This window comes from Physella acuta, unplaced genomic scaffold (genome assembly GCF_028476545.2).
Source record: "Physella acuta isolate Inbredline_101_S28 unplaced genomic scaffold, ASM2847654v3 ptg001057l, whole genome shotgun sequence".
Classification (NCBI taxonomy): Eukaryota; Metazoa; Mollusca; class Gastropoda; family Physidae; genus Physella; species Physella acuta.
Genome location: NW_026732574.1, coordinates 443,481 through 455,585, shown reverse-complemented (window position 1 = coordinate 455,585; position 12,105 = coordinate 443,481). Strand labels below are relative to the sequence as shown.

The 12,105-nt window shown below is 37.0% G+C and overlaps 1 protein-coding gene across 1 annotated transcript in view; it reads right to left on the bottom strand.

Moving 5' to 3' along the window:
• Nucleotides 1-5,993: 5,993 nt before the first annotated feature.
• The window catches only part of LOC131955160 (kelch-like protein 36), a 59,462-nt gene continuing 53,350 nt past the window's right edge, over nucleotides 5,994-12,105 (bottom strand). Inside the window, exons 6-9 of the mRNA XM_059319150.1 lie at nucleotides 11,441-11,566; nucleotides 10,474-10,580; nucleotides 9,674-9,849; nucleotides 5,994-9,163 (exon numbers count right to left, since the gene is read on the bottom strand). Coding sequence (XP_059175133.1) covers nucleotides 8,190-9,163; nucleotides 9,674-9,849; nucleotides 10,474-10,580; nucleotides 11,441-11,566 — 1,383 coding nt within the window. The 3' untranslated portion in view covers nucleotides 5,994-8,189. The remainder of the gene's footprint in view (nucleotides 9,164-9,673; nucleotides 9,850-10,473; nucleotides 10,581-11,440; nucleotides 11,567-12,105) is intronic.

Genomic DNA, 12,105 nt, shown 5'->3' with positions numbered 1-12,105 from the left:
AATGTTTGCGTTGGTCGAATTTGTGAATGGTATGCATGTTTGTAAGATGTGAGTGTATTATATATGTTATGAGTATGTTGAATTTTTATGTGGGGGACTCGGGATGTGAAGGTTTTATATGTGCAGGTCTTATATGTGGGTTGTGTGTTCGATGACTGTGTTGATGAGTATAGTAATGTAATGGAAGTATTGCTATGATGTGTTTAGTTATATGCTGGTGGTAGTATGTATTGGAAATATTACTATGTGTGTAGTTATATGCTGGTGATGTAATGGAAGTATTGCTATGATGTGTGTAGTTAAATGCTGGTGGTAGTGATGTAAGTATTGCTATGATGTGTGTAGTTAAATGCTGGTGGTAGTGATGTAAGTATTGCTATGATGTGTGTAGTTATATGCTGGTGGTAGTGATGTAATGGAAGTATTGCTATGATGTGTGTAGTTATATGCTGGTGGTAGTGATGTAATGGAAGTATTGCTATGATGTGTGTAGTTAAATGCTTGTGGTAGTAATGTAATGGAAGTATTGCTATGATGTGTGTAGTTATATGCTGGTGGTAGTGATGTAATGGAAGTATTGCTATGATGTGTGTAGTTAAATGCTGGTGGTAGTAATGTAATGGAAGTATTGCTATGATGTGTGTAGTTATATGCTGGTGGTAGTGATGTAATGGAAGTATTGCTATGATGTGTGTAGTTAAATGCTGGTGGTAGTGATGTAATGGAAGTATTGCTATGATGTGTGTAGTTAAATGCTGGTGGTAGTAATGTAATGGAAGTATTGCTATGATGTGTGTAGTTATATGCTGGTGGTAGTGATGTAATGGAAGTATTGCTATGATGTGTGTAGTTAAATGCTGGTGGTAGTAATGTAATGGAAGTATTGCTATGATGTGTGTAGTTATATGCTGGTGGTAGTGATGTAATGGAAGTATTGCTATGATGTGTGTAGTTAAATGCTGGTGGTAGTGATGTAATGGAAGTATTGCTATGATGTGTATAGTTATATGCTGGTGATGTAATGGAAGTATTGCTATGATGTGTGTAAGTTATATGCTGGTGGTAGTGATGTAATGGAAGTATTGCTATGATGTTGTGTAGTTAAATGCTGATGGTAGTGATGTGGTAGCTATATGGTTGTCCTGCAATGGTCCTAGATTTACCGTTATCCATTTATTGTCTTACCAAACTCTGACAAGCAAAAAAAAAATATTGTTAAATATTTATTTTGTTCAACAGAAAGTGAAGCTTTTTTTTTTAGAGCTTTCAAGTTCTCACCAAAATAAGGAGCAATTCACATGAATGAGAACCTAACCATTTAACATTCTGCTTTAGTAGTTGGAGCAATTCACATGAATGAGAACCTAACCATTTAACATTCTGCTTTAGTAGTTGGAGCAATTCACATGAATGAGAACCTAACCATTTAACATTCTGCTTTAGTAGTTGGATGGAAAAAATGAATTTCTAACTTGTTGAAAAAAAAGAAAAGCGACTAATCAACTTGACTCTGTGGTGTAATGTAGAAAATTACCTCACAGAGAAATGACTTCAATTGGTGACAGACATAAGGTACAGGTACAAATTTGAATTACAAACATATGGTACAAGTACAAAATTGATTTCTACAGAAATAAAGTAAGGTACACAATTGACTTCTACAGACAAGGTACAAATTGACTTCTGCAGACAAGGTATAAAATTGACTTGTACAGACAAGGTACAAAATTGACTTCTACAGACAAGGTACAAATTGACTTCTACAGACAAGGTATAAAATTGACCTAATAGTTGCAAATAAAAGGTATAGAGACTAGCTAGGGGAGACAACTTGTTGTGTGTTGAGGTAAAAAAAAAAATCAACAACACTCATGACCTTGTACAAGCTAAGCATACACAACTAACGTACAGTTCTTCACATAACCCCATATTTCAGAGCCACAACAACACTGATATAATCAAACAACATACAAGCTAAACATACACAACTAACGTACAGTTCTTCACATAACCCAATATTTCAGAGCCACAACAACATTGATATAATCAAACAACATACAAGCTAAACATACATAACTAACATACAGTTCTTTACATAACCCAATATTTCAGAGCCCCAACAACACTGATACAATCAAACAACATACAAGCTAAACATACACAACTAACATACAGTTCTTCACATAACCCAATATTTCAGAGCCCCAACAACATACAAGCTAAACATACACAACTAACATACAGTTCTTCACATAACCCAATATTTCAGAGCCCCAACAACATACAAGCTAAACATACACAACTAACATACAGTTCTTCACATAACCCAATATTTCAGAGCCCCAACAACATACAAGCTAAACATACACAACTAACATACAGTTCTTCACATAACCCAATATTTCAGAGCCCCAACAACATACAAGCTAAACATACACAACTAACATACAGTTCTTCACATAACCCAATATTTCAGAGCCACAACAACATACTGGGTGCACATTTTAGTACACATTTTTTCCTGTACACAACCTGACATTATACTGCACTCTTCTGTACGCTCATATCAATACACTTATAATTGACATAGCAAAGAAATAAAATATAATAATGTCTAAAGCTAATATCGCAGATTTATTTAGAACACCGGGCAAAGCTATACTATAATGGGCAAGGGAAGGTAACTCAAAATGTACAAAAACATGGAAAACAAAGGGAGAGCATGCAAGGCATTAATAAAAAAATATAACATTTGAAATAAGTAGCCTTTGAAGTTTATGGCATGTTCAAAAATCAAATAGACCAAGTCATAATAAAGCAGACACACTGCTAACTTACTTTAATCTAGCACTTAAAAGTGATCCACAAATAAAATAACGGCTCAGCTGCCCTTATAAAAATTTCAGTATACCAGAAAAAAAAACTTTGCAGGTAAATAAACTTTTCAATCAATATTTTTCATAAGGCTTTTAAAAAAAATTAATATAGATCTATATTCAAAACGATTTAAATTATTTAAAAGTAGAGCTTCTGACATAAGTTTATTAAAATTAATTTAAGTTGATTAAAAAATTAAATTTTAAAACAATTTGATTAAAAAATGAAGAATGTAATGTTTCTTATACTCTTTCTCAAGTCGAGGTCTGAAACAGAAAGCAACAGGAAAATTATAATAAACCATATCACTTTACTATGTCTGATGGTACTTAATCTTATTGACTGTAGCCTGCTAGTACATTCAATCTTTATTAGATGTGGTAATTATCATACTGACTATAATGTGGTATTTATCTTATAAATAAGATAAATCTTTGATATTATCTGATTGTTATGTTAAATTAAGAGGTATTATAGTTATGTTTAAAATATTTAATCTATTATAGTTATGTCAAAACTATAAAATATATATTATATCTTGTAACTATAAATTGTATGTTATCTTTTGTTAGTAATGTGAAACTATAAAATGTTAAAGATCTGATAGTGTTAACACTGCTTTGAGAACTAAACATGATGCTCAGCAGATAAATTATTTGTAGTCCTTACAATAAATTGTGTTCTTACAAAAGTAATTTTTAGTGATTGTTAAAGGAGGGACTTCTAAAAAAAATTCTTTTAACTTAATGGCTAGTTTGTTAGTATTACAATGGAAGAAGTGTTGTTTCAGGTGGTGCTTTGTTGGAGGTGTTTCATTTTAGGTAGTGTCTTGTTGGAGGTGGTATTTTGTACGAGGTAGTGTTTTCATTAGAGTTTTGTACTTAAGATGGTGTTTTGTTGGAGGTAGTGTTTTGTTGGAGGAAGTAATATACTGTAGGTTCTGTTATGATGTAGGTAGTTAGTGATATGATTGAGGTTATCAGATGATGCTGGTAATGAGGTAGTGATATAATAGAGGCAGTGTTATGATAGGTGTAGTGATATGATTGTGGTAGTGTTATGATGTGTGTAGTGATATGATTGAGGTAGTGATATGATTGAGGTAGTGTTATGATGTGTGTAGTGATATGATTGAGATAGTGTTATGTGTGTGTAGTGATATGATTGAGGTAGTGGTGTGTGTAGTGATATGATTGAGGTAGTGTTATGTGTGTAGTGATATGATTGAGGTAATGTTATGATGTGTGTAGTGATATGCTAGTGGTAGTGATGTGAATAGTGTAAAATTAGAGGTAGCTATATGGTTGAAAACTGTCCTGTAGTTTAAAGCATTAGAGGTAGTTTAATCTTTAAGGCTTCATTTATTTGATTAAATCTAAATGTTCCTGTATGTCATATAAACTGTATAAAAATAAATGAAAAAGTAAATAATTACATTTCCTGTCTCTGATTTGCGAGGTTGACACATAAAATGAACAGTGGCTTTAGAAAAAAACAAAACCATGAGGAATATTTTCCTTGTTATAGAGTGGCAATAAGGCCATGCATGTTATGTACATGAAATTTACTGTAAAACATACAAGCAAAGGTTAGCCCTCATTGACATGATTGGTCATCACAGCAAGAGACAATGCTTTTTTTTTTTCAGTGATAGAATACAAGTCAACAAACAACATCATAAGGGAGATAACTATCATTTGAACCTAGAAGGGGGATAACTACCATTTGAACCAAGAAAAGGGTAAAACATTTCTTGAACTAGTTAAAAAATCCAAAGTAAAATTTTTTTTCTGATTGATGTTCTAAATTTAGGTTACATGAAACTGATACATTAAATATTACATTTTTTTTTTCACCAGTAAAAATAATCATAAAAATGTATAAAAAGTCAACCCGAGAAAAATAAAATTCAACATTCTTTAAAAACTACAGCAACATATTTAAATCATTTGTTGTATTGTATTTCAAAGCAGTAATTCTAAAGCAAATAAAAATATTGAGAAAGTATTCTAACCTAATGCTTGAAAGAAATTTTTTTTGAAGCAAATTATAAAATGAAAAAAATAATAATGCCAAAAAATGTATGAAAAAACCCTTCCCAAAAAATGTAATTAAATTAAAGATACAATATTTTTTGAATGAAAATAAAGTAAAAATATAATGCTACTATTTGTATTACAGTGAATAAAAAAAAAACCAAAGAGATTTTGGCGTGATTTACATTATGACCTGGAGCTGATATGTACACAATAATTTGAAACCTTTGTTAATGACTCCACCCTCATCACATCAGTAATTACAATTAGAAACAGGTTACACATAAGTTTATCTAATTCACTACAAACAAGTGGACTCGCTCAATAAGAGAAAAAGTTCTTTGGTTTGAAGGAGGAAACATAACAGTAGCTAACTATAAACAGCTGTAGAAATGTTACAACACATAGACACTCAATTCTTAGGTGGCACTCAAGTTGTCTGCCTAGGTTGTGTGGCATAGTTAGGTCTGGTGGGTAACAGCAGGCAAAAGACTAACCCTGATGCAGAGATGAAACAAGTAAAAGATGCAGTCATTCAATTATGGCAGCCTAAGTACCAACATATGGCCAGTTTGTTTTTTTTTGGAGCTAAATCTGGGTGCCGTCATTGAATTATGTCAGTACCAACATATGGCCAGTATTTTTTTTCTTCTTGTGAGCTCAATCTTGTGCCGAATTGAATTATGTCAGTGCCAACATGTGACCAGTATTTTTTTTCTTCTTGTGAGCTCAATCTTGTGCCGAATTGAATTATGTCAGTGCCAACATGTGACCAGTATTTTTTTTCTTCTTGTGAGCTAAATCTTGGTGCGGTCATTGAATTATGTTAGTACCAACATATGGCCAGTTTTTTTTTCTTCGTGAGCTAAATCTTGGAGCTGTCATTGAATTATCTAAGTGGCAGCCTCAGTACCAGCATATGGCTGCAGTGGTAGAACTATAACATGAGCCAAGGTTACTACAGAATGGCTATTTCATTTATTGTGTAGTCATACAATTGAGACACTCAAAGAACAAGGACATAAAATCTATTTAATTAAAACATTTTTTTTATATCTTATTGAACTGTTTCCTCTTTAATAATTGTTAGAGCCAGATTTAGCTTAAAACTGTTTCAGATTTTTTTTTTTTTGGCAAGCAGTGTTGCCAAGTGGCATGTTGGAAGTTGGCTAAATTTTCTGTGAGGTGCTGTTGGCCAAATTTTCTGTGAGTTGCTATTGGCCATATTTTCTGTGAGGTGCTGGTGACTACACTTGCTGTCATGTGCTGTTGACAATTTTGGCCACACATTCTGTGATGTTCAATTAGAGCTGTTGGCCACATTTGAATGTTCTAATATTTACAAAAAAAAAAGCACAAAAATAATTCTTTTTTTTTCAAAATGACAATATGCAATGTTTAAAAAAGCTGGTTTAGAAACATGATCAATAAACCCAAGCAAAAGAAATTAGTTTTTAAATAAAAGGTAGTCTAAATATAAAAGGGAGATTTGGATCAGTCAGAATGAAAGAAATATTGCTTTAGTTACCATCTAAACCCAAGTATTTGTTTTCACGATTTTAACATGTAAATAAGTAGTTGGACAGTCCTTGCTTATTTTTAGACAGCTTAATAAAATTTGGGGAAAATTTAAAATTAAAAGCCTCCCATAATAATAGATGAAATTTCCTTTGTAAGTAACATATAATACTATTTGATATTTCTGTAACATTCTTAAAATTCATTTTATAACAAAGAAACCCAACTTAGCCAAGAATATATAATTGAATAGCACTAAGCTAGAGGAATTAATAATTCATTAATATAATTAGGCTAGTGGAATTTATAATTCCAGTGAGCCATACAGTAGGTCAAAACAGAAATAAATTAATCTAAAAAACCATAAAATTTTTTTTTTACATTTAACAAAAATAAAATATGCAAGAGTAACAGCATAAACTGTTACCATAAAAGTGAAATATTCTACAAAGACAAGTATTACAGCTATGAAATGTCTGTTTAGAAGTTATACTACACACAGTAACACAGACAAATGTATATACATAAAGAAATGTATATCATGATAAAAGTGAAAATATGGTTCTAATTAATGCAACTTTTTGTTCCTGAATGTTTATCCCTATAAAGGTCTGGTTGTTGAACAATATCACATGCAAAACCTGTGGAACTTTAGGGTCAAACAATAAGATAAAAAACAGTTCATGTCAAGAGATGGGTTTAGCTCCTACAAGTCCATCTGTTACAGATTTCTTTTTTCACAATGTAAACTTTGCCTGGGAGCACTCTCATATTCCCTTCAGAAATCACATCAGTAAAAACTGTAGATGGTAGCTCAAACTTATTTCTTCAGAAATAACATCAGTAAAAACCACAGATGGTAGCTCAAACGTATTTCTTCAGAAATAACATGCGTAAAAACCACAGATGGTAGCTCAAACTTATGTCTTCAGAAATAACATCTTTAAAAACCACAGATGGTAGCTTAAACATATTTCTTCAGAAATAACATGCGTAAAAATTATGGATGGTAGCTCTAGCATCTTTCCTTCAGAAATCACATCCGTAAAAAACGTAGATGGTAGCTCAAACATATTTCTTCAGAAATAACATGCATAAAAATTAAGGATAGTAGCTCTAGCAACTTTCCTTCAGAAATCACATTTGTAAAAATGTTGGCTTGTTGTGATTGGTATTCTTACTTATAACATCGGCCAACATTTCATCAATTTATAAGTTCCAGGAAATACCAAACTGAAGCTAGCCAGTACCCATCACTGCAGATCCATATTGCAAATAATAGCACAGTGTAGCTAAAACTGGGAGGGAACTGCCCATGGGTGGCTAGACTCTCCATAGTTATCAGTGAGTCCTGTCCAGATTTGAATACTTTGGTAGTGGAAGCTTGTGAAACTTCATTGGGTCCTTGACAACATCTTGATGGGCATGAGATCTCATCAACCTGATTTCCTGACAACATGATAATAGACATGATTTTATCAACCCTGTGTTCCTGACATCAGAATACAGCTCCTCAAACTGGTTGCCTTGACGACATGACATTAGATCTCATCAGTCTGGTGTCAAAGACACCACTTTGTACATGTGTATCAGTAATATATATATATATGTATATAAAGATGAAAATAGTACATTGCAGATCCCTGCCGACATTGAATGAACATAATTTCCTTTACAGGAGAGTTCAATTCTTCTGAGGTAACAAGTGCAGAATGCTCATGTTGGGAAAATAAAACAAGATGGCCCCTGGGTTTCAGATCATTTGTCCTTCATCACCTTGCTGGAGACCTTCTCCTGGAAAAAGTTGATGTACAGTTGCATGCATAGCGCCGAGTTGAGACTCATCCTGTGGGGGGCCTTAGAGTACTTGGACCAGGAGTCACTGTCCGGCATGTACAGCCACATTTCCTCTTCGGTTGCACTGTGGTGCTCATGCCCCAGGGAGAGGATCTGACCTTCGTCCAGGAACATATAATGACCCACTGACCTGCCGCCTAGCGTGGAGGATAACATGGTCCACTGGTTGGTCACCATGTCAAAACGTTCAATTGGAATTTGCCCGTAGAGGGGGATCCCCTGCCTGGAGATGCCCCCAAGGGCGAAGATTTGGTTTTTAAAGGCTATCATGTCATGAAGCCGCCGGGCATAGAACATGCTGGGCTTTGGCTCGTAGCGTCTGGTCACGGGGTCGTAGCTGAAAAAACTGGCCACTATGGTGCGGTCCTGACCAGAGATGCCACCAGAGAGGTAGATTTTGGAGCCATGCGACACGGCGGCTAGAGAGTGTGTGGGCGCCGGCAGGGGTTGCAGCTCGTCCCAGGTGTTGGACTGGACGTTGTAGCACTCGACAGAGTCCAGGATGGTGAACTGTTCCGTTGTGCCACCAAACGCGTACAGACACCTGGTGTGGGAAACACAGGCGAATTCCAGCCGAAGTCGTCTCATTGGTCGAAGCTCTTGACCAATCAGATGCCGGGGGTCAAACCTGAACAACGAGCTCATTAATGTCCCGCCCCCAAAGTCTACAACGCGGCAAATGTAAGCGAAGTTGTCAACAGAGGCCACCCGACAGTCCCTGATGCCGTTGACGTCACTGAAGAGGCAGTAGAAGAGTTTGGTGGTGGGGTTGAATGCTGTGATTTGGAAGGGCATGTGGGAGGTACCCAGGTGAACCATGACGATGGCTGCTTCATCTGCACGCACCTTGCAGTGTTCGTCTATGCTGGGGTGGCCTGCAAACACAAAGGTCAGGTTCAGTTGGGAAAGATTACAGATAGAGAAAACAATAGTGGATTGGCAGTTAGGCCACTAAGCAAAGAACATAAGTGTCATCGTTCAGAACTTGAGAAGATGGAACAAATAGGACAGTGTGGTCAAACACACAACTAGTTATCTCAATGTTCTGAGTTCACTTCCTACTTAGCTGTGTCTGTACAACATCCTTAAGTCCACCCAGCTCTAACCTGGTCAGATCAGGGGCTGGGCAAAAGACAGACCACACAGTGGTCAAAGACACAGATGGACTCTAAAGAAAAGGCTGACAACACTATCCTTTTAAATGCCGAGGTCATAGAAACAGGTGAACTCTACTTCACTAGCCCCATGGACCGTCAGGTATGAAAAGGGAACTTTAAGAAGATGGCACAACAGTTTAGACAGTACACACACGAAGACAGCACAACTCATAAAGATAGCTCAATCATGAAGACTGCATAGACTAATATCCATACAATGAGACATACCCTTCTTGCTGTCCATGTGGTAATGGTAGCCTTTAGCTATCAGCTGTTGACCAACTGGACAGCGTTTGATAGAATCTGTATCACGGATTGCAGTCAGTTCTTGTTCTGACATCAGACCAAAGCGGATGTTGCTGAGCAGCTTAGCTGAGTCTTGGGCCAGTCGAGTGGCTTGAAACCTGTCCATTAGAACACTGGTCAATGGGATGGTGGTGACTGGCGGTCAATAGGATGGTATGGACTGGTGGTCAATGGGATGGTGTGGGCTGGTGGTCAATGGGATGGTGTGGGCTGGTCAATGGGATGGTGGTGACTGGTGGTCAATGGGATGGTGTGGACTGGTGGTCAATGGGATGGTGTGGACTGGTGGTCAATGGGATGGTGTGGGCTGGTGGTCAATGGGATGGTGTGGGCTGGTCAATGGGATGGTGTGGGCTGGTGGTCAATGGGATGGTTTGGGCTGGTGGTCAATGGGATGGTGGTGACTGATGGTCAATGGGATGGTGTGGGCTGGTGGTCAATGGGATGGTGTGGGCTGGTCAATGGGATGGTGTGGACTGGTCAATGAGATGGTGTGGGCTGGTGGTCAATGGGATGGTGGTGACTGATGGTCAATGGGATGGTGTGGATTGGTCAATGGGATGGTGTGGACTGGTGGTCAATGGGATGGTGTGGGCTGGTGGTCAATGGGATAGGTGTGGACTGGTCAATGTAATAGAGTGGACTGGTCAATGGGATGATATTAACTAGTTAATGTACTGATAAAAAGAGTTAGTGGGGAAATGCTGTAACTTGCAACTTACCGAAACCACTTGTCCAGACTGACAAACAGCTGATATTCAGATGGCACACGCAGGCTGTTCTGTAACAAATGCCTGGCTAACTTATCACCGTCCATCTTCAAGAAAGCCTGTAATTAAAATGTTTTGTTTCAATGACAGTTTATGAATATGTTTGATGAGGCTTGCTGATAATCTATTGAATCTTGTATTTCTGATACATGATACACCATACATTTGCACACCTTATTCAGTGTGTCCAGATGTATGATGGGAGAAGTGCTCAACTATCAACAGTAGTCCTGTCAGTTGTTGAACATGAAAGCTTTAGCTAACTTAGACTTGGATATTAATTGTTGATTAGAAATTCTCAGAGAATGTTACAGGTATGAAGACCCTCATTATACATGTAGGTCATTTGACTACTACAATTCTAGTGATCCATAATTATACCCAAGGGTCAGTGCATACGATATCTTTGTCAGACTGACCCATATCACCCCTCCCAACCCACAATTATACTGACCCATAGTTATACACTTGAGGTTCAGTGTGTTTAACACCTCAGTCTAACTGACCCATGTCAGACCCTCCCAACCCTCCAATCTACTGACCCACATTACACCTGAGAGTCAGTGCCTACAAAACCAGCATCAGACCCAACCATGCCCCCCCCCGGCCCCTCCCAACCCATAAATCTACTGCCCCACACTACTCCAGTGGGTCAGTCCCTACAACACACGTGTGTCAGACTGACCCCTGTCCCACATTACACCAGTGGGTCAGTCCCTACAACACACATGTGTATCAGACTGACCCCTGCCCCACCTTACACCAGTGTGTTAGTCCCTACAACACACATGTGTCAGACTGACCCCTGCCTCACCTTACACCAGTGTGTTAGTCCCTACAACACACATGTGTCAGACTGACCCCTGCCCCACCTTACACCAGGTTGTTAGTGCCTACAACACACATGTGTCTGACTGACCTGTGTCCCAGTGAACTCCATGAACCTCTCATGTATCATGTTCTCCCAGTGGACAACCACAGACTCCAGAGAGTACGTGTCAGCTATAGACAACAGCTCTTCGTAGTTCTCAAAGGTCAACAGCGACTGGTCAACAATTTAAAGACAAAAATATTAATTACAACACAAAGCATTAACGGTATGTAATGGAGTGATTTATCAGAATAATCTAAAAATGTTTTTTTTTAGCTTGTAGAATCTAGTGCTGTATTAGAATAATTGGTCTAAAATGATGGGATGTTTTTTTAGCATGTAGTGCTATATCAGAATAATTGGTCGAAAATGTTTTTAGCATGTAGTGCTATATCAGAATAATTGGTCTAAAAATGTTTTTAGCATGTAGTGCTATATCAGAATAATTGGTCTAAAATGTTTTTAGCATGCAGTGCTATATCAGAATAATTGGTCTAAAAATGTTTTTAGCATGTAGTGCTATATCAGAATAATTGGTCTAAATATGTTTTTAGCATGTAGTGCTATATCAGAATAATTGGTCTAGAAATGATGGGATGTTTTTTAGCATGTAGTGCTATATCAGAATAATTGGTCTAGAAATGATGGGATATTTTTTAGCATGTAGTGCTATATCAGAATAATTGGTCTAGAAATGATGGGATGTTTTTTAG